This window comes from Eptatretus burgeri, chromosome 10 (genome assembly GCF_056783735.1).
Source record: "Eptatretus burgeri isolate ZD-2024b chromosome 10, Ebu_testis_v1, whole genome shotgun sequence".
Lineage (NCBI taxonomy): Eukaryota > Metazoa > Chordata > Myxini > Myxiniformes > Myxinidae > Eptatretus > Eptatretus burgeri.
The window spans coordinates 24,132,639-24,156,377 of NC_140970.1; the positions used below are offsets into that span (position 1 = coordinate 24,132,639).

General features: G+C 42.5%; 2 protein-coding genes and 1 long non-coding RNA gene across 3 annotated transcripts in view; 2 read left to right on the forward strand and 1 right to left on the reverse strand.

The window, feature by feature from the left end:
* Positions 1-323: 323 nt before the first annotated feature.
* LOC147018094 (uncharacterized) lies at positions 324-1,868 on the forward strand. The gene is made up of 2 exons (XM_085897446.1): positions 324-525; positions 823-1,868. Exons 1-2 carry the CDS (start codon positions 324-326, stop codon positions 1,866-1,868), a joined length of 1,248 nt encoding a protein of 415 aa, XP_085753572.1.
* Positions 1,869-6,958: 5,090 nt separating this feature from the next.
* On the reverse strand, positions 6,959-9,026 carry LOC147018095 (uncharacterized). Its single transcript, XR_015062282.1, has 3 exons — positions 8,801-9,026; positions 7,644-7,728; positions 6,959-7,430 (listed from the first exon to the last, which is right to left on the reverse strand). It is a non-coding gene; the product is annotated as an uncharacterized LOC147018095 (long non-coding RNA).
* The window catches only part of LOC147018096 (interleukin-1 receptor-associated kinase 3-like), a 75,573-nt gene continuing 60,687 nt past the window's right edge, over positions 8,854-23,739 (forward strand). The window contains exon 1 of the mRNA XM_085897444.1: positions 8,854-9,044. Within this exon, the coding sequence (XP_085753570.1) occupies positions 8,918-9,044 (127 nt within the window). The 5' untranslated portion in view covers positions 8,854-8,917. The remainder of the gene's footprint in view (positions 9,045-23,739) is intronic.

Genomic DNA, 23,739 nt, shown 5'->3' on the forward strand with positions numbered 1-23,739 from the left:
AGAAGTCAATTGTTGGGAGTGATTTCACGCCGCCGACGATCTTTATAAAAAAGTATTCCGAGGTCCCTAATACAGATTCCCGGCACTCTGCACTGACATCATTGCCAGATTCATTAACATAAAACATTCGGACCACCTCGCCGCATTACTCCTGAAACTGTCACAGCAGCATTAATCGAGCTAGAGGCGTGGTGTTCTAAGTGTGCAAGGCCAAGGTCGCTTCTAAAACATGGCCGCATTCAGTAGCCGCAGGCTGTCGGGGAATGTGATGCTTGTTTGGCTGCACTAATTGACAAGACTTGCATGAATTCCTGGAAGTGGGAATGGCTGGAGCGTATGCCATGCGGTACGGTGGCTTGTGGGCTTTCATTCAAAAGGTAGCCCAGCCAGGAAAGGCTGTATGCACATGGTGCTCAAAGGAGATTGTTTATGGAGGACGTGGGTACAAGTCATTGGAATCCCATGCGGAGAGCAAGAAGCATCGTGATATTCAGAGAATCCGGGCATCCAATTACAGTCTTCCTGGTAAATATAGCCTTGGGCTTTATACATGTACAGTTATCAGTATACATGTACACAGTAGACATCTATGCTGTCAATGTAGTGTAGTGTGGTGTGGTGCACTTTCACTACAGTAATAAATTATGTTAATTGGCAAGCAAGCCACAACTCAGAATTGGGTCAATCTTGTTTACCACCAATAGCACCTGGCAATGACTAATAGTCTGAGGCTTAGTGTAATCACTGTACCAGTCACTGTATTCACTTTCTGAAGCACGTATTATAAATGGTGATTGGCTTTGGGTTTTGCTTTTTCTCCAGGTGTTTCCTCACCTTCTGCTACCTCTTGCACTGCTGCTTCTACTGCCCCCATCCCCTGTACACTGATGCCTGCTGTACCAATAGGTGACAGGGTATCCAATGTTCAAGCCATGGTCCTTGCCTTCCTCACACAGCATTCCCTACCATTCAGCCTTGCCCCTGAACTGATAAGCCTGGCCAAAGTACTCAACCTGGATGCAAAGGCCCTTGGTCAGCTCACAATGGACAGGACATCTGCTTCCTACAAGCTTAGGTTTGGACTAGGACATACCGTACATCACCAGTTGATATCAGCACTGCAGGGGGAATACTTCTCTCTGAACATTGATGAGTCAACAAGCACAAACCATCAGAGGGTCTTATGTGTCCTGGCCAGTTACTACAGCCCACTGCATAAGCAGGTCATAGTGCAGCATCTAGAGTCCCTTGTTGTGATCAAAGTGGACAGTGCCTCGTTGCACCAGGAACTGGTTGACTTGTTGAAGAATTATGAGCTACCGTGGAAGAACTGCATATCCATCCTCATGGACTCCTGCTCAGTCATGTGGGGATCCAAGTCAGGAGTCGAAGTTCGCATCAGGGAAAACAATGCCCCGCACATGTTGGACATAGATGGGGACTCCTGTCACCATGCTCACAATGCGTCCAAGAAGCTGAGCAACCCATTCGACAACTTCGCAGAGCGCATGCTCTCTGACATCTACAATGACTTCAATTGGTCACCTGACTTAAAGCAGTTCTTGCAGGAAATCTGTGGGCTGATTGGTGTCAGGTATACCATGCCAGAGCGGTATGTCAGTCACAGGTGGCTCTCTGTGTATGATGTCAGTGTTGACACTCTGCGGCTGTGGGATGCCTTTGTTGTCTTCTACTTTGGCTTCCTCTCTCAAGCTGATCGCACACACTACTTGTCACAAGTTGTGGAGGTCTACCATCGCAGGCACGTAGACACAAAAGCCAAGGAGAGAATACGCCAGATCCATGATGCTCTGAAGAAGAAGAATATGACCAAAGATGGCAAGGCACGAAAGGAGCGTATACTGTAGCGAGTCTTCCACAAGAAGAAATTGATGAGACTGATATTGATGTTCTATACATCAGTGTTCCCGCTGCTGAAGAAGTACGTCCTCCTGTTTGAGATGAAGGCCCCACTGATCCACAAGCTCAATGACCAGCAGGTGGACCTTGTCCGAGAGTTCATGGCCTGCTTTGTCAAACCTGAGAAGCTGCCATCCTCAGGTAAGAGGCTTCAGACCCTCGACCTGGATGAGGAAGCCAACCTGCTACAAGTGAAGAAGATGTTTCTTGGAGTTGGTGTGTCTGAGATTGTCAACACTGCCCGTAGTGGAGATGGAGAAGTGCATGACTTCTTGCAGAGTGTGGAGAAGGCCTATGTGACATGTGGAAAATACCTCCAGAAGAAAATGCCCCTGCATAATGCTGTCCTCAGAAGTGCCTCAGCAATTGATCCACTCAGCAGAGGGCACATTGTCAGCCAGGAACAGCTCCTGAAGTTGCCACACCTGGTGACAAATGTCCTTGCACCAGAGGAATGTGATGCCTTTGAACTGGAGGTTCAGAGTTTCCAGATCGACTCTAGCCTGCCACCAGCTCAGGAAGATGAGTCTGCTCACATCGACGACTGGTGGACCAAGGTCTTTGAAGGTGGAAAGTACCCCCTTCTCTCAAGAATGGTGAAGGCTCTGCTGTCCTGCTTCCATGGGCCACAAGTTGAGAGTGCCTTCAATCTCATGGGAGATGTCTTGGATGTCAGATCACACCGACTAAACATGGAGACCTACAGCGCAGTGTCAACTGTCAAGTACAATCTTTGTGTACTTGAGTTAAAGTTAAAGAGGGGTGTCAACTGTAAAGTACAATCTTCGATCATCAGGAAAAACTGCAGTGGAGTACTACAGTAGGACTGACAAACTGCACAGTCCCATAGACCTAGACCTGTGCAAGAACATGAGGGGAGCCTACAAAACCTACAAGGCAGAACTGGCAGACAGGAGGGACAAAGAAGAAGAAAGAAGGTGAGAAGTGGGTGCAGCTGCTCTCAGTAAGTTGACCAAGCGCAAGACCAAAGAACTGACTGAGAAGGCTGCAAAGAAGGCAAGACTTTCCCACCAACGTGCAAGCAAGAAAAAGCACAACCTGAACCAAAAGACAAAGAAGTGAACAATGTTCAGTGGTTAGGCGCCTGTCGACATTATCGACTCAAGAACTCAACAACCAGTGGATGCAACAGTTTTACCAATTGTGAACTTATTATGCAAACTTTTAGTGCAACTTGGTATCAATTATTGTCAACTTTGTTTAATTTGCTATAAAGACAATGAAAGAATATTATCCTACAGATTGATTCATGATTTGTACAATGGATTTTGACAACAATTTACATTACAACATTGATTAATAATTTGCAAGATGAATTTCATGTCTTCAATGATTGTCTTCAGTGCTTTTACCCTGTTAACAAGGACAACACTATACACAATCCTCTTAAAAGGGACCAGGAAATGCAGTAGAATGCAGGTGAGAACACCTGGAACCTTTAGCGTTCGGGGGCCTGGGCGGCCCCCGAACCCCGGCCTAAAAAATTTTTTTCGCCTCGGCCCATCGTTTTTTTTTCAGCCAATTTTTTTTAGACTCACTCTCATGCCTGCTTTGTACATCAGCCTTGATTTGATCCTGCCACGTTTTAACAAACCTGGTTTAAGTTTCAATTTTCTCTGCTGCTGTGAGATGACAGTGGTTTATGATCTTGAAGCTTCCTATTTGCATTTTACTGTTTCATGGGGCTTGCTATGTCACGCGTTTCGCTCAGCTAATCATCTTGCTTTATGACCCTCAGCCATTTGGGATCAGGGCCATTCGTGAGCGAGTGGACTTTTTTTTGTATATGCCGTTTGCAATCTTGTGACTCCAACCCTTGTGTGAACCGCATTTTACTGTTGTCTTCGCTACGTCGCCCTAAGGTGGTCGCGATCTTGGCAGTACATACATTTTTTGTGATAGCAACTTTTTCTGCCCATCAGATAACTGATTATATGGAACAATTGGTGAGGCCTGCGACTCTATCCAAATGGCAGGATGAGGTTTATTGGGCTACAGAAGGTTCCTTATTATACCGAGTCTGGTAATATTTGCAGAGCATTGTTACGAGTTTTTGTGCATTGCTATTGTTTGTTCCTCCCCCCCCCCCTGGGGGTTATCGACTCGATGATCTCATATGTCTGTATGTAAATTTAATGAGTAATTTGGAAGAAGAAGAAGAATTTGGTGCCTATAGGTTTATGATGAACATGCATCGCCGTAAGCCATGCTGACCTGTGCGTCTTGTTTGTGGAACTTTTTGCATTTTGTTTTGTTGCAGTGAATCTGCGTGGAAGAAAGGTCATTGTTGAATAAAGACGGGAATGAAGGATGTGACATCTGCTTCATCAGTGATCTTTTACAGCATCATTGAAAATCGTCCTGGGGTGATCAGCCAAGTTTTAGATGGGGTATCGCGAGCATCTTTGAAAGATCATGAATACCCTTAACATCCGGCCCTCCGCCCTAGCTCTTCTGCAATCCCCCACATGCTGTCAACGATCCCTACCTCCTCCCTTATCCTACCCTTCCCTCCCCTCCCCTGCACCCAAAACCTCCTCCCCTCCCTCTTCCATAACAGTGTAGACCTCAAACATCCGGGGCCTTCGCTCAAACCTGACATCTTTCCATATAAGTTGCCACTGACAAACCAGACTAATCTGCCTAACAGAAACTTTCCTCCTTCAAGACGTCTTTGACTCCTGAGTATTTTTCCTTGGTTACTCCCTCCTCCGGTGTGACACACCTGAGCCTCGTCCTGGTGGCGGAATTGCTCTTCATCAAAAACTCTATTCCTCACTCCGTCACACCCCCAGGAATACCTCTGGCTACAGCTTCCCGTCCTCTCCCACGTCATGTTTATACGTGTGTTGTACAGTCCACCAAACAGTGATGAATCCGAAAACATGGACCAACTTCTATCCTCTCATCTGATCTGATATATATATATATATATATATATATATATATATATTTATATATCTCTATCTCTATCTCTATCTCTCTCTCTCATATGTGGTGACTTCAATTGCCATCTTGCCAGTTGGCTGAGTGTGGGTACCTCTCTCACCTGTCATGGCACTTCAGCAAAAGACTTCTGCAACTCATTGTGAATGACACAATATGTCAACTTCCCAACCCAGATCTCAACCAACGGTAATCCATCTCTTCTGGATCTGATTTTGACCAATTTCCCAGAAAATATCTGCTGCTCTTCCTCCGCACCAATCGGTTCATCAGACCACATGGTTGAGAACATGTTCAACATCAGGGAGGGGGGCGGGGGGTTACAACTAAAATGGCCACCAGTCAGCCATCTTTGATCAGATCACAAAATAAAGTTAGATGCAAGTGCATACCATCATGTACCATCAGCACATGCCATCAGTGCATGTCATGTGCTTTTGCCATGTTTGAACAAAATCGGACCATACATGTCCGAGAAATGGTTGGGGACACGTTTAAGTAACAAAATGGCCGCCAGTCGGCAATCTTTGATCTGATCTCGAAAAAGAATGGCGTGTGCATGTAATACATCATTCGTTATCTGTGTGCCAAGTTAGAGCAACTGTGTGTCCGAGAAATGGTTGAGGACGTGTTTGACACCGGGTTTTTTTTAAGAACTAAAATGGCCGCCAGTTGGCCATCTTTGATTGCATCGCAAAACAAAATGGCGTGCATATGTACACCATCATATGTCGTCTTTTTGCCAAGTACAGATAAAATCGGTACATACATGCCCGAGTTATCGTTGCAGACGCACACATGCATGCACGGACACAAAAATCGAGACCAAATCCATAAGCCCCCATTTCAGACTAAGTCCTGTCTAACGGGGGCTAATAATATTAGGAGTATACATAACAGGGGTATATGTCTGAACATTTCATTGGTTGAAGTATCGTTTTGAATCCGATGTTGGCAGAAATTTTTGCTAACATAACGAACCACCTCTTTTAATCGCTGCTCTCTTGTCAAGCAGCTAGGCGAGCGGCTTGCAAAGCGGTTGAGACAGAAGGACTAGCTTGGAAAGCGAGAGCAAGCTGCTTGCTGATGGAATGCACCCCAGCGATTTCGAGTTTTCTGACCATCGTCTTCTTTTTCTTTCATATGCAGCACAAAGGCTGCATCATTGGCTGAGGGTGAGGCTGTGCCACTGGTGCAGTGCCCTCTGTATGTTTGGAATTTGGCCAGGGCGCCGGCGATAGCTCGCCTACTCTTTGCGAAGGACACCATGGGATCTTTAACGTCCATCAACTAATGCCGGCAGACAGGACGCCCAGTTTAACGTCCATCCGAGGGATGGCACACACATTGATGAATCACCCTGCCCGTGAAACACCGCGGGATGACAGTAATTAAAGTTGAGTTGGGAATCGAACCCAGGCTAGACAGCTTATAAGCGAGTGTGCGGAGTTCTGACCATGATAGACTATCATCATCATTATACGTAGTAGTGACTAGCAGACACCCCACCCCACCTCCCCGACTCCCCGGGCTGGAGTAGTGCACCGGAGTAATGATAAACTACCTGCTCAGCTGCCGGCCTTGTGTGGCCACTTAAGGCCAGCATTGGGGTTGTAACCAGAGGTAGAACTGGGTTTGGAACCTCCACGTCGGTCCAAGAACTGTTAAATGTCAATTTTGGAGTTTCGGTGACGTCCACATATGATTGTTCCATTAAATAGTTATATTTACACCATTAATTATTTAAGGCAAATTTTTTTTTGGACTTTCATCAGTGTCGAAAATGTGAATCAAAGAGTGCATTCATTATTCCTGATGTCTTCACCCATGCGATAAAATTAGGATGTTGATATTTAACTATATAGTGACCCATGAAGAGGATGATTCATCAGTCATGTCATTGAGCAACAGAAGATTCTCTTTTGTGGGAGGAGGCAGTGCCGGATTAAGCCTCGGCTGGCCCAAAGGCACATTTTGAAATTTTATAGAATGGCCTGAAAAATTAAAATTAGATCTCGGGCTTATGGAAATGGACCCCAGACAAAAGATGAACTGATTCAACAACAAAATATTTAATACAAAAAAAAGACAAATATTTAATGAGAAAATAATCTTTGGCCCGAATTTTTGGCTGGCCCTCAAGCAAATGCCTTGTCTGCAAATGGTTAATCCAGCACTGCGAGGAGGAGTAGGAGGATGACGTTGTAACCAGTGTCGAGGGTAGCAGTTAGGAGGGGATTGTTGCAGACAAAACTACAGTGTGAGTCATAAGTCCACAGACATGGTTTTGGCTGCTGATATAAGATTTGTTTATACCATCTACCAAGGTGAGAGAAGAGTAATAACATACGACAAAAATAATAGTAATACATAATAACAACAATAATGATAAAACATTATAGTCACACAATAATTACAACACCTTCATGGTCTTCTTGCACCTGTTTCATCGTGTTGTGGTACCACACCACTGCTACCAGCCTCTCTTCCACTGTAAATGGATTGGTGTCTGACATCTTGATTTAATGTGTTATTTGTCTTATCTGAGAAAGAAAGAAAACGGTATAAACTTGAAGGACACTCGGTAGAGCACATACCCCCACCACGTAATGCCTGATACATGAGAACATATCGGGCCCATTACATTTTTGAAATATGCTATACAGTAGTATATAGTTTTTGGTTTTATCTGTCAATGAAGAATCACTTTACAAATTAAATAATTATCGTATCCAGATCCGGAATCGGATCTTCACCAAAACTGAAGCAGTTCGTCCTCGCCACACACCCAACCTGTCCACCAAGTTTCATCTGGATCCGTCGACAACTTTTTGAGATATCCTGTACACAGACAAACAAACCAACAAACAAGAAGAAGACGTCATACAGAGCACAATACTTGCAAAATCCATAAAACAAATTTGACCTCAAAAATAATTGGTGGTTGAACTCAATGACCAAATATGCAACTCATCTTCAAATTTCAAGTGAATCGGATGAAAACTGACAATTTTAGAAATACGGCCTACGTTGTCCTTTTGATCCATGTTGACCTCAAAAACAATTGGTGGTTAAATTCAGCGACCTGAAATATAAATCCTCTTCAAATTTCAATTCAACGGGATGAAAATTTAGGATTTTAGAAATCCCACCTTACTTGTTGACCTTTGGCTTATGTTGACCTTTTGACCTCAAAAACAAATCGGCTTCTTCCTTTTAACAAATTCCACCATGTGGTGAAGTTTCGTGAAGATCGGTTTGAAATTTTGACCCGTTGGCAACAAAAACAGAATAACAAAATCGACTAACCAACATACAGTACTTGAAAAAAAAAATAAAAAAAAAAATCTTCGATTTTGTAAGAGAGAAGGAAAGAAACATGAAAACACTAACGTCCTTCACCTTCGGTGGTGCAGGTAAACATTGTGGCACCAAATTATTTCAAGTTTTTATTCATCATTTTTTGACATTTTTATTCAGGAGTTCCTCACCTGTACTTTGTGTGAATTTTAAATAAAGATGCACCTTGTATTCGTCAATATCGTTTTATATTTACTTTTCCTAAAGGAAAATCGACATGTGCTTTAAAAAAAAAAAAAAAATAAATAAAAAAAAAAAAAAAAAATATATATATATATATATATATATATATATATATATATATATATATATATATATATATATATATATATATATATATATATATATACACACACCCACGTATATAACTGGAATACACAAGAATGAGGGAGGAGAGGGGAAAGGATAAAAACAGACACAAGGTTGGAGACAATATACAGAGACAAAAATAACACCCAAGTCGTCGGTGTGACATCAACACACGTTCCATGACGTGCGGTTTCGTTCTCTCTGACAACGACCAGAAAAAAAAGGAAGCCACGCCCACACTGACCTCCCCAAGCCCCGCCTCCCACGTCGCAGTGAAACTTCCTGATTTCTCGGAGCCGCCGCTGTCGACTCGTGACCCCATTCTCAGCAGTCAGTCGCCCGTCTCTGGAACCGACTCGTCATGGCTTCGCCCCGTCGGGCTTCGTTGTGCTTGGACACCTTCGTGTACGACATCCCCCCTCTCGTCATGCAGTCTCTGTGCCGGATCATGGACACCTGTGACGGTGCCGTGGGTTACCGGGCTTTAGGTAAGTGCGTAAACAGGTAGTTTCCGTCTTTCCGTACGTCATGTCCGTTTAGTTGTTGTGCCTTCCTCGTGCGCACACCTTGCTTCGTCCAACATTGTGATAATAAATAAATAAACAAACCACTCGCATACCTGGCTATTTCAAAATTGGAGGATTATAAACGAGTCGGCTGGAGCAACATTTGATAAATAATGTGGATGAACGAAAAGATGATTAATTAATTAATTGATTTTAATGTAATTAATACCTTTGATGGGATAATGTACATCGTCCATGGACTCCTCAGTCCGTGTTAACAGTTAGGCACCTGTCGGTAGTAACAAGGCGAACACTTCCTTTGCGTTGTTTCTTGCGCTCTCAAAACGGGGCAATGGTGGTTCTTCGAGTGAAGTGTGTTCAACGCAATTGGCTTGAGAACTTCAGTTTGTGCTTTGGTAACTGCATTGTAACTTTGGAAGGAAGTTTCAAGTTTTATGCCGAGTTACCAAGAACGCACCCACCAAGTTTGTGGGTCACAACGACGGTTGGTGGGTCCCATTGAAACGTGGGAAAAGGTCACGAAAAGGAAGAAAAAAAATCTATTTACGTTTAAAAGCGAAGTAAGCTGTAAATATTATCGGGAACGTAGATCGGGATCGCATGACGAACAAGGAGCTGGTACTCTAGGTCTTCCGCCTTTTGGGTGGTATGAGAAACAGATAGATATCTGTAATATGAAAGATAAACGTTCAACGGTTTTTTCAAATCTCCCTGCATAAGCCAAGTTTCCGAGATGGTTGCCATGGCAACATAATTCAGCCAATCACAGCCGTGATCTCATCAGATTGAGATAATGTCATGAGGCACAGGTATCTGCAATATGAAAGATAAATGTTCAACGTTTTTTGAAATATCACGTACGCAAAAGTACACGGACGGATTGATCGGTGCAAACTGATGACTATATTTTCATGTCCTCCATCTTCTACCTTGTCGGAGGGGCGGGGGACAACAGCACTCTGTGGAGCACATACCTCCACCAGGCTGATTAGCTTACGTTTTGTTTGATAGGATCTGGATCCGAACCTGAATCAAAATCTAATCCGCTTGTTCTTGTCACCCTCCCAACTTATCCACCTGGTTTTGTCATAACCCGTCCACAACGTTTTGAGATATCTTGCTCACAGGCAAACAGACAAACGGGTGAAAGCATTACCTACGTCCACCTTGGGTGGCCAAGGTAAACCCTTGAGGTCAACACCATGTCGCCAACGCGTTCTTCCACTTCCAGCATAACTTGCTGAGCCTTTGGATCCAGTTCGTTTTGGCTCAAGTACACTAATCACCATTTATTTGTGCTCCATTCAACTTGTAATTTAAGTTAAAGTTACAATTCTGCGTTCGTTTGCTGTCTTGTGTATAATTGATCACTGCAAGCGACTCCAGGTATGGTGTGTTACTATCTCTGTGACCGAAGGTGGAAGGAGGTTATGTTTTCACCCTTGTTTGCCTGTGTGCAGCATATCTCAAAAAGTTGTGAACAGATTCGGATGAAACTTGGTGGACAGATTGGGTGCGTGACAAGCAAGAATTGATTCGATTTCAGTGAAGATCCGGCTGCTACAGTTATTTAATTTTTAAAGTGATTCTTCACCATTGGCTCATTCCACGTCATTTCAGCCGGGGGTTGCGGTTACCCCCTCAGATTTTTCTGAAAAAATTATCAAAGCTACTTTAACATATATGAGGAAGGTTTGCCAAGTTATAGCTCAAAATTCCAAGTAGTGTCCGAGATATGGCCCTACAAACACCCAAGTGTTTCAATTCTGGCAGTCGCGAGTTGCAGATTTGTATCTGAAACATTTTTGGAGGGCTCTAAATTCCAGAGTTTTACAAACAGAGTTCTAAAAATTCACACAAATGGTGTCTATTAGTGAGGCTTTCAGAATCTGACATCAAAAAATGTGCTACTTAAAATACTTTTTAAGATAAGTACTCTCAAAAGTAGTAATTTGTAACATGCAGTCAAAAAAATTTGAGTTTTCAAATTGCTGCCAACAGTCAGTTTATTCATCATGGATAATTTAGTTGCCTGATTTACATAATCTAGTGACTGGATCATTTACACAAGAAAACTGAAACTTTTTGGAGAAAAATCTTGGGTGAAATAGGTGTCTGAACTTTGCTCCAGACTCAACGACACTGAAATTTACCCCCAGTTTTACCCCAAGTGTTCACCATGTTGACAGTTACACAGCTATTTTAAATTTTTGTCACTTAAAGACACATACATTGGCAAACTGTGGTAGAAAATTCAAGAGTTGTTCTCAATCCCTTCTATTTTTAAACGAATTTTTTTTAAATGCATCAATTTCTAATGATTCTGCAGTCCCAACAGCTACTTTTTTTTAAAATAAAATTTTTACTAACAAACATGTAGAAAAAATAAAGATATTATAAGGAAGTATGACTTAAGTGGAATCTAACAAGATATAAATCAGTTTAGTAAAGCTTAAAGAAGTGCACCAAATCATTTCCAAAGTTAGGCATGAAGCACAACTCCCTCTTATTTAGGCTTTAACCTAATACACAGCCCTGCAGTAACTGCCAATGCTCATTGTTACATTTTATTTTATCCTGGCAATTATAAAACTAATCACTGTTCACTTTGTACAATGGATCCAAGTACATTTGTCCAAACAATTTGATATGAAATTATGAAAAAAAGTTGAATCATATATTGTACCTACATTTACAAATGGATGTAGACTTTCGTACAATGTACACTAAGTATAAAAACAATTAGATATGTAAATGAATATATATAATGGTGATTATTATGATCACATTATGTGTCTTAATTTGTAGTTGAGATTGGTGGCGGCCTTAAACTAAAACATCCTTTTAAAAAAATGTGAGCCAAATGAAAGTAACCACATACGTGTTCTGACCAAAAAACACAATTTGATCATTGTGGTGCCAACTTATGAATGTTTGGCATGGCTTCCACTTCAAAAGCACACCCATTGCTTTTATTCTACATCTTTCATCGAACATGTTTTTTTTTTTAAATAGTGGGCCTTTTTAAAAATAGAAGGGATTGTTAGAAGGGCCTTCTAAAAATAGAAGGGCCATATCTCGGACACTACTTGGAATTTTGAGCTATAACTTGGCAAACCTTCCTCATATATGTTAAGGTAGCTTTGAGAATTTTTTCAAAAAAATCTGAGGGGGTCACGGCAGAATTTCATTTTTTTTGGCTGATTTGACACAATTACCCCATTGAGAGATGTGGCCAAAATGATATGTAGCATGATATCTCAAAAATTTATTGGGCCAGATATGTTCTCGTGGATCAGGCATTCCGTGGCGGAGGGATGCGCTCTACCGAGTGCCCTTCTATGTTTTTTTTTTCTTCTGTCAAGGCTTCACCCTTTATCTTGGCTTAAACATGGGAGGAATGACCAATAGGTGGGTGAGTAAGTACACACTGTTCCTCGATTTAGAATGATTTGATTTACCTCTCCCTCCGCCTGTCTCCTGTACATTCCCTCATCTGTGCGCGTGTCTTCTCCTGTGCTTGCACACACATGGGCGTGCGTGTATGTCTCCTGTGTCTGCGCTTGCTTCCCTCATCCTTTCTCAACACCGTGTGTGTGTGTGTGTGTGTGTGTGTGTGTGTGTGTGTGTGTGTGTGTGTGTGTGTGTGTGTGTGTGTGTGTGTGTGTGTGTGTGTGTGTGTGTGTGTGTGTGTGTGTGTGTGTGTGTGTGTGTGTGTGTGTGTGTGTGTGTGTGGTGTCTGTCCTATGCGCATGTATATGGTGTTCACATCCATGCACTTGCCTCGTAATTTCAGGTTCTTATCCCATCAGGTTGATTTGTTTGTTGATGTCCTTGAAACAAATGTAAAAGTACACTGATTTATACATGGACATACAAACCTCTCCGTGAACGCTCAACATTGTGGGATAAAAAAAAAAAATTATCGATCCATTACCGCTTCTCACGATCCATCACGTCCTCCAGTCACAACTGTTCTGGTGCTGTTCCAGTCGGCGGTGTTGCATTTGAGTAATTATTTTCTCTGTGCCGGATATAAAGCCGGCTATCCCATCTGCAACATAGACATATTCTATTTCGATATCACAAGATGCTTTAACTCGTGACATCTTTCACGAGAGTGAGCCTATGAGCCAGCGTCAGGACCATGTAGAACCTGTCACTCGAGTCTGAATTGGATGTTGCTGATGCTTTCTGGAATATCGGTGTTTAATATAAATCGAACAAATAGATTTTAGAGAGCAATTATTTAATACCAATTAACCAAATAGATTGTAGATGGTAATTATGTAAGGATTGTTCGTGGGAGAGATCAAGTTTGATAAATGGGATTGTCGATTGAACGCAGGTGCGACGGGCTGAATGGCTTTATTTTGTGTCGTGGCCTCCTTGCATGACACCTTACCACAGCTCACTCAAGCTCACGTGCATGAAAGCTTATGTTCTCACTGTGTAATTGACACCATTTATGTACACGTACATGGGTTTGACTTGTGTGATATTCGGTGGCGAGATCATATACCCAACAAAATTAATCTTTCTGGACAACGGTACACTTGCTTACTGAGATGGTTTGGGCATAAAGCCAACGTCCACATCTGCATATGCCTGGTGTTGGCTTAATGGTGAGGGAGGAGGGCTTTGATTCCTAGGATCCTGAGTTCAAATCCTGCTCAGCTGTTGAATTAATACCAGGTGGGGTTGACTCTGCCTGTCATCCTTCTGAGGTCGGCAAAATGAGTGCCAGCATGCTGGTATACTGTGTCGGAGTGGCGACCCGTCCAGGATTGTACCCAATAGCCAAGGAGACTGCTTCGGCAGCACCAACGCTCTGCACAGAGTGTGGTCCCAATGGATGGACATCTGCATGCAGCTGCTGCATGATTCACCCAGTCACCAACAGACTGTGGACGGCCGAAGCCTGACCATTTGGACGGATTTCTCATCTCACCTTCGATAGCCCATAAACATGGTGGGGAGGGAGGGGAAGGAGGCAGCAAGGGCTGCACAGGACGTGGCATCTGTGTTGACACTGCCGGTGTTTGCAGTGATGTCCCATCATCAACATGCCCACTGAGTACTTGTACTGTGTACATACAGCTTTGGTACTGACGTTATGGAGAAATCGGTGCTGGTCGATGCAGTTCTTGCGGCGTCGTATCACATCATTGGATTGCAATAATCCAAAGTTTATGCTTGTTGCTTTTATGAGATCACTTTGTTATTGCTGTGCTTTGTTGCATTCTGCATTTCCGTGTGGAAATTATTTTTGTTGTAGATCAATTTGTATGAACTGGCTTGTTAAGGTGTATGCAAAATGTGTTCTCTGTTCTTCAAGATAGCTCGGCTTGTATTGTTCCATCATCGGTGTAGTCTTATCTTGAATATAACTAAAACCTTTCTCTCACCTGTGGAACCCACTTCCCCAATCTGGTCAGTCATTCTTCCCTACAGGACTTCAAAACAGCTGTTCATCCCTACCTCAAATGCCCCCATTCCCAAGCACCTCCTTTTCCATTTGTTCACCTCTCCCTCACCTCCTTTGCTTCGTTCCTTTTTTCTGTTTCAACCCTGCTTCCCCTTCCTCTTCTTGCCGTGTTTCAGCTTGTGTGCAGCTCGTTCACCCCCATGAGTCCCCCTTCCTCTACCCTTGATCTCATTCTCACTTCGACTCTGCTGTTGGTGTTCGCCACTTTCCATTTGGTTTACTTTCATTCTGCTTCAGCTTTTCCACGAGCCTCAATCAAATCACACAAAAAAACCCTGAAAAATCATCATTCCGGCACACTGATATTTCTTCGTTTGTAAGCAGCACAAGGCTGCGGGGTAGCATTATTGGCTGAGGACACGGTCGTGCTGTTGATACAATGCCCTCTGCGGGTTAGGGCAGGAATTTGTAATTTGTTCAGGGTGTTGGCGATAGCTCGCCTGCCTACTCTTCACGAAGGACATCGTGGGGTCTTTAACGTCCACCAATTAATGCTGGCAGACGGTACTCCCGTTTAATGTCCATCCGAGGGACGGCACACTCATTGATGAATCGCTCAACGTGTGAAGTACCGAGTTGACGGTTTATCACTGGGTTGGGATTCATACCCAGGCGAGACAGCTGAGAGGAAAGTGTGCGTACTTGTGCGCGTACAGGATATCGGCCATCCTGTCAGCACTGCTGTTATTCGGAGGCTGTATTAACCTGGTCAACTGGTTATGCAATAATTTTGGTGTAAATATCTCACTGTGATTGCATTTCTCACAAAAGTGTGGCTTTGGGTTTGTAGACACTGCCAGTAGATTAAATGAGATTAATGTTGGACAGCGTGTTCAGTAAACGGGATCCTACATCGCAGGGTGCGTGTGCTCAGTGGAAAAAGCACAAGTTGACTCTTGTAAGAAGTTTCTAACGTCTGACAGGGTGTTGACTCACTTTTGCTCCGGATATTGGTTGGCATTCTTCAGCCAAACCACTCATTTTACATAAAAATAGGTTATCCATTTCATCATCCACTATTTCATCATCTACACTCTAGATCTGGAGCATGGCACCGAAAAGTCATTGTGCCCAGACATGTCGGCCAGGAAGGAAATTGCCAAATTATTCAAGGCTTGGCACATATTAAGAGTTTGATCTGTAAACTATGTCCTGTCAAATCGGAGGTAAACGCTGTGTTTTTGGTTTTGCACTTTGCAACGTCATCGTTTATTGGAGTCATTTAATAACCCTTGATGTGTTTTGCGAGGGGATTTCATTGAGATGTTTAAGTTAATGAAAGGTGGGCACAAGATTAGGTGCTGTGCAGTCTTTCAGCAGATTGGACGGTGCAGTATATAGGACCAGGGGCCACAGCTTGAGGGTAAAGAAGATGAGAGTTTGGACAGTTTTAATATGGGGTTGGGGGGAGGTGGGGGGCTCTGGGTCTCTCTCTGGAAAGGTAGTGGAGCGGAGGGGGTAGATAAGTTTAAATGGGGTTTAGATAGGTACCTGGATGCATTGGATATAGAGGGGTATGGGGATATTGGCTTGTGTGTGGATGGATGACGATACTGGGGTCCGTGCAGCGCAGGCATGATGGGCCGAACGGCCTCCTCCTGCACCAAAGTTCTTTGTGTATCACAATTAGGTTATTGTTTTTTTTTGTTTTTTTTTGTAAACAAACAAAAAAAAAACAAACTCTCACGGTTTCCTATTAACTCCTCGAAGAAACGCAGAATGATGCATTTTGCTTAAGATCCGATAATTTGATGAAATACATCTCATCAGATGGCGTGATAAATCATTTGAAGTTTAAGAGGACATTTGGCTTGAAATAATTTTACTTGTTTCAAATCGTTATCTGCTTTTTGAGGTGAAATATTCCTCCGAGCTGCTTGGTTCGAGGTCGAACCCCATTGTCCGTATGTGTACTCCTTTTACGCCTCCGGCTCAACAGAAAGTTGTCAAACTGCACCCTGACACAAAACAAGATAAGGTCATTCCGTTTTAAAATGGCATACGAATGGGGGAACCTTTCTTTTAAACCACAGAGCATAAGAGGGTATAAACATTTATCCATGGATTTTAACATGAGGGCAAAGGAAGCTCCTTCCTGTCTCACTTTGATTCATCGTTTATTTAGTACTGTTGTTCAAGGGTAATTGTGGTTAATCTGGAGAATATCTTTCCAGCTTCAGACTCAAGGTTGAGTGTTTCTGGTCCTTGTGAAGAGCTTCTAGGGCTCGTATACATATTATATCAAGTATGTACTGCACATGTTGGTATCATTTTTGAGCCACCACCACCCTCATTCCCCATCCATCCCCAACGTTCCATCTGCCCTTTATCACTCTTCTAATGTACCCTCCTAACACTTTCTCTTCAACCATACCTCTACGACTGTACTACTAATGACACACACACACACACACCTCAATTATTTCCACCTTGTGTGGTTGCCAGAGATTGTTTTAAGCCCAGGCCCTTCATGAACTGGCTGACCAGGCATGACGTTCGACTGAAGGTTGTCGGAATTTGGAATTTGTTCAGGGTGCCATTGATAACTCGCTTGCTCTGTGTGAAGGATACCATGGGATATTTAACATCCACCAACAACCAGTGCTGGCATGTGGGTCCAATGGATGGCGCACCCAATGACGTGTGACTCTGCATGTCAAACGCCAAGGTGACGGTTTATAGTTGGGTCGAGACTCTAACCCAAGGCTCGATAACTGAGAATGCTCTTATCTACAGGCAGTCCTGCCAGCGCCTTGTTGTGCTCAAAAATGAGGAGCGTTTTGGAACATTGTAATCCTAAAAGAATTAAGTGAACAACATGCTGATGGGATTATTTTGTTCCAATCCTGGGTGATTTGTCTTTGCTTCTGGTATGCCTCACAATTGAGTGTGTGCTACAAGGAAAAAAAAAAGATTCGAATCGTTCGAGAATCGCCCCCTAATTGGTGCTGAATAGGATGTGCTCGACTCACTGAGTGAATTGCCTACAGTTTTGCAAAGTGTGTGGGATTTCTGCACATTTGACACCCCCTGAAATCTATGTGAATCGGTCTCATATTTTTTTGCTTCGGGGCCATTAAAAAGAAAATTTGTTGTAATTTTCCTAATACTGTACCAGTATTACCAATCCGACTTATTTAATGACCCCGGTTAATTCAGGGTCCAGCTTGAGCAAATGAAAGTCAAAAAATGTTTGAAACTGTAAAATCCCACCTTTTTGTGGGGTCAGCTCGGTAGTCGTTTGGCACAAGTCTTTCACAAACCTGAAATTCGATTGGAGCCGATTTGGAAGGCATTGCTACTCTGGGCAAGATGGCTCAAAGGCAAGTGTGCTACCTCTGCACCATCCTGTCACAACTACAATACAAGAAGGGCACTTGGTAGAGCGTATACCTCCACCCTGTAATGCCTGATCCACGACAACGTATCTGGCCCCAGTACATTTGTGAAATATCGTGCTATATAATCGATTTTGAGCCTAATCTTTCAGTGGTGAAGAATCACTTTAAAAGTTCTCGTAGTCCGATCCGGATCCGGATCTTCACCATAATCGAATCGGTTCGTCCTTGTCACACACCGAACCTGTCCACAAATTTTAATCCGAATCCGTCCACAACCTTTTGAGATATCCTGCACACAGACAAACAGACAGAAAGGGGTGAAAAAATAACCTCCTTCACCCTCGGTGGTGGAGCTATAGCTCTCAATCACCTGGGATTTGCACGGACAGAACGCCTCAGTGTGTCGCAGGCTTTAGGTTTTGGCGAAGAGTTGTAGTTGCTTTTCAATATTTTTTTTTTCCAAACCACCGCACAATTTCTCTTCGAGGAAATTACTTTCCCTTTCCTCTTTTTTTGTTTTTTTTTTCCGAGGCTGTCATAGTAATTCCTTGACTTGCTGCAAGGCAACCCACATTGGAATTTCCTGGACTTTTTCCCCCGTGCCGTCTCCTTTCCAAATGCTACCATCGTCATCTTCCTGTTTAATTTGCCATTTGTCACTGTTTGTTTTGTAATACTTCTTTAAATTCTTCAATTCTGTGGTTCTTTGAAAGCCGAGCCAAGTTTTCCAGCACTCGCCAAAATGATATACACGTAGTAATCGTCCATATGTTCATCTCTGATAATTTTAGCATGCGTGTATGCGTTTTTAATGTTTCTTCAGAATTGCATGTTCGGTGTTTAAAATGTATTTTTAACTTTGAAAAACAAATACACCTGACTCTACTTCATACGACCATTGCATACTACCCCTTTTTGGGTGGTGATCATTCATGGGAATGCCCTTTGGAGATCTCTATCTCCTCTTTTTTTTTAATCTGTTATATTTCTATTCACTTTGCGAATTGTGGCTCATGGAAGAGCGAGGTGACAATAGTAGGTGGGAGGGTTGGGGAGGCCAGGGGTGGGGGGGGGTGAAGGGAATGCATCAGGGGAATGAATAAATGAGAAAAGAGTAAGAGGAGGAAACGCAGCAACAAACCCCAGCGAGGCCCTCAAGAGCATTCAGCCCTATCAAGGACACAAAGCCAGCAAGAAAACGTATCAATGCATCTGACGCGACGTGCCAATATATTACAACAATCACGCAAAATGAAAAAGCTCGTCCAACTCGGGTTTTGTTTTTGAAAAATTAATTACGAGGGACTTTTTAAAATGTAATTTACTTTCCATCTTTCGTATTTGAACAGCAGCATCAAAATCAATTACCAGATTATTTTGTAATGGCTGTGTTTTTGCAGGATCGCTTCTATGTTTTCTGCATGTACCACGTGCAGTGGGTCTTGTTATTTACATGTTAACTGCTATTGACGTTGCAATGATACATGGTTGGGAGCCTCAGGGTGAGCGTTTCTTTCTACACTGTCACTGATGACTCCCCAACAAGTGATGAAACCAGTTCGCAGCTGAGGGGATATGTAGCATTGGCATCCTCATGTACAGTGCCTGGAGGAAGTCTACACCCCCTTTCGAAATTTTCACCTTTTCTTGCCTTATAACCTGGAATTGAATTGCATTAAATCAGACTTTTCCCACCTTCATTTACACATCGTAACTCACAACTTCCAAATGAAAAACAAATTTTAGAAGATTAATTAAAAATACAAAACTAGAATGTCTTGGTTTGATAAGTGTCCACCCCTTGAAAATATGAATTGTAAATTAGTTCAGGTGTAACCAATCACCTTCAAAATCACATACCAAGTTAATTGGCCTTCACCTGTGTTGCATTGTTGTGGTTTTGATCATTTCAGAATAAAATCAGCTGTACCTGAAGTATCTCGTGTACGTCTTCTCTGCTGGGGAGTGCATTTCAAAGCAAAGACTCAACCATGAGTATAAAAAAGTTCTCAAAAGACCTCCGGGATAGAGTTGTGGAAAGGCACAGATCAGGGGATGGGAATAAAAATATTTCAAATGCCTTGAATATCCCTTGGAGCACAGTCAAAACAATCATTAAGAAGTGGAAGGCATATGGTACCACCAAGACCCTGCCTAGATCAGGTGGTCCCTCGAAACTAGATGACTAAGCGAGGAGGCGACTGATCAGAGAGACCACCAAAAGGCCAATGGCAACTTTGAAAGAGTTGCAGGCCTTTATGACAAAGACTGGTCACTATGTGCATGTGACAATAATATCCCAAGCATGACACAAGCCTGACCTGTACAGTAGGGTGGCAAGAAGGAAGCCATGACTCAAAAAGCCCACCTTGAGTCCCATTTGAGGTATGCCAAAAACATGCCGGAGAATCTGAAGCCATATGGCAAAATGTTTTCTGGTCTGACGAAACCAAGATGGAACTTTTTGGCCTAAATGCAAACCATGATGTTTGGCGCAAACCCAACACAGCACATCACCCAAAGAACACCATCCCTACTGTGAAGCATGATGGCGGCAGCATCATGTTATGGGGCTGATGGCGGCTGTTTCTCATCAACAGGGACTGAAACACTTGTCAAGATAAAAGAGAAAATGGATGGAGCAAAATACAGAAAAATCCTATCGATACTTAAGGGCTGAAGGGTGACCTCACCCACCCCAAGAGGTTGCTGTGCTGGAATTGCCTTCAGTTGTCCTCCGACTGTTCCATGCATGTCAGTTCCCGACTCAACATGGGGCCGACGTTCAGCCGTCCCCTTCTGTCGATTAAACTCCCCGGAAGAGCGCATCGGGCTTGCTGGATAGCAGGGCGGTCCCTGCTACCAGAGGAACATGAAGGAATGGCAAGCGCACATTTGTGCCTTGGTGTAAAAGGTGCCATTTGTAATGGTTGGTGTGGTTGTGGAGTCGAAGCGTCATCGTTGGGTGATAGCGATGTGGATCATGGAAGAAGGCTGGAAAGGCAAGTTTGAATGATGATAAAGTCCGGTGTATCTGAAGCAGGTCGGGTAGTTATCGCTGGCATTGTGGGAGAATTGTGGTGAAGAAAGCTATGGAGATGGAAATGAGTTTGGTTGTGGTGCGCATATTCAAACAAGGTTTTGGCGCACATATGCAAATTAGGCTGCTGGCAGCATGTGCTCGGTCATATGAGGAGAGGTTCGTGTCTCGAGAAGAAAATGTGGAAGAATTGGAAAAAACCTAATTAGTCCCTTACAATGCATATTCTCTTTGTAACCCATAAGACACAAGGGGAAGACCCAATCTGGAAGAAGTAAAAATGAAATAGCTGCCTCGGAAACCGCAATATGTTGTGTGCCATTGCCTGGGGGGTCTTGGTTTCCAGAACCGTCACTATATATATATATATATATATATATATATATATATATATATATATATATATATATATATATATATATATATATATATATGTATTGAAGTTTTTGTTTGTTTGCTTGTCTGCATGCACTAATCTCCTGAACGGTGAAATATAGGAGAAAACCTCTGAAACAAAAAATGTGGGATGGGCCCTGAGAAGGTTATCGGCTATGTGGCGAGGCCCCTCGGCCGGGGGGTTGGGGGGGGGGATTTTACACAGTAGTTTATATTTAATGGGATTTTACGGCCGTGACCACTGTTGAAATTGATTACGATGGCCACGGCCGTAAAATCCTTTTAAATTTAAACTACCTTTTAAAATCCCCAGCCGAGGGGCCTCGCCACCTGGCCCATAACCTTCCCAGGCCCGTCCCGGCATTTTTTGTTTCCCCCTCAGAGGTATTCTTTAGGCTATGACTACCATGGCCCAATAGGGAACTGATACTGGGCTCACGTCAGACCTATGTACAGAAGATTAAATTCATTCAAAAAGAACCTGGGCAATGTCGGGTGCATTCACCTTGTGTGTGTGTATATATATATATATATATATATATATATATATATATATATATATATATATATATATATATATATATATATATATATATATATATATATCTATTCACTTCGTCATTGTGGAACCCAATTTAAATGCGTCTCAAATTAGTGTGACATACACCTTACAGATGATGTTGATTGCAAAGATAAAAGCGAAATGATACCCATAATGTAAAGCGTAAACAACATGGCAAAGGGTCGCTTGACAATTGAATAATGCAAAGTAATTTTGAAGTGGTATTGGAAATTTGAAAATGCGTGTGAAGTGCAAAGACGGTGGAGAAGTGAATTTGCAACGGAACCTCCATCATGACTAACAATTACAAGAATTTGTGATAAATTAAAGCATCCTATCTTTAAAACCTCTAAGCTATCCTGCAGCCTATTCTTTATCGACTCTGTTAATTTGAATTATTCAACACCTAATTTTTGAAAAAAAATTGGAATTTTGGATTTTAAAAAATTATTTTCTCGTAATTGCCACTTTTGAGTTATTGGTGACTGTCGTTTTTAATTTTTTTCCTGATACACATGCATGCATGGAAACCACCATAAAATGATGATGATGATGATCTTCATACTTGCTTGCTTCTACAAAATACTGGCAGCTTTTCATGATACATAAACCATGAGTGCCGTCAGATATTATTTTAAAATCTAAAAGCATCAATCCCCTTGTCTCTGTAAATCTTTACGCAAACAGAATAATCTGTGTGGTTTGTCGAGCAGCTTGAATGATTGGTATAAGAAATGGAGTTCACGAAAGCTGTTGTGATGAAATTGATCGTCTTGGTCTTTACAGGAATCTCCATCTAACAAGCCAACACTCGTTCTCTTTATGACGTGCCTATTTTCACACCACCCTCCTTTCCTTTACCTTCTTACCCCACTATCAATTCTGAGATCAAAGTAATTTTTATATTTTTAGTGTGTCATGGAGTTTGGGGTTTCCCCAGTTGCCCTCCTTACACCCCTTTTTGTCCATACCCTTAGGGTCCCGACACCTTGTCTCATTCAACCACGCTTCTGCAAATCCATAAAAACAAACAATCGATTTCCTGTACCAGTGCATATTTTAACAACTTGTGGTGTGGATTCTTCTCTTTGAACACCATATTGTATACATTTACAAAGGAACAAATTTCAGCTCAGTATTCTCTTGGTAACTATGATATATAGGTTTTCTTTGTTTGGTAAAGGGTTTTCCCTGATGTACTGAATGACTACAATTTGCATACAGCAAAGAAAGTGGCCTGTCAATACAACCTGTAACTACCTTTTCTCATCTTAATTCCAGACTTCATGGAAGTAATCTTGAATACATGAAACAAATTGCAATATTGGAAGTGCATTTTTATGCTTCTGCAGCCAAAGGCCATGTTTTGGAGTTGTCCATCCGTGTGTCCGTTATGGGCTTGTTTGTTGCCACGATAACTTGTGAACGAATGAAGGGATTTCAACACACTTGGCACAAGTATGGACTGTTTGTTATACAAAGATGAACTGTTCACTTCCAAGACCCCTTTGGTGGGACTCATTAAATTCTTGACTCGATCGGTCATGTTATGGGCTCTTTGAAAATCATTTTGAAGATCATAACTCAAGTTTGAAGCGTCTGATGTTGGTTCTTCTACTTATTTCTCTTTCTCTTCCGTGCTGTCTCTCATGTGATCTGCAGTTACCTCCGCCACCGAAGGTGGATGGAGGTTATGTTTTCACCCCATGTCTGTTTTCCTGTCTGTTTGTCTCTGAGCAGGATGTGTTAAATAGTTATGGATGAATTTGGACGAAATTTGGGAGACAGGTTGGGTATGTGACAAGGACGAATCGATTCGATTTTGGTGA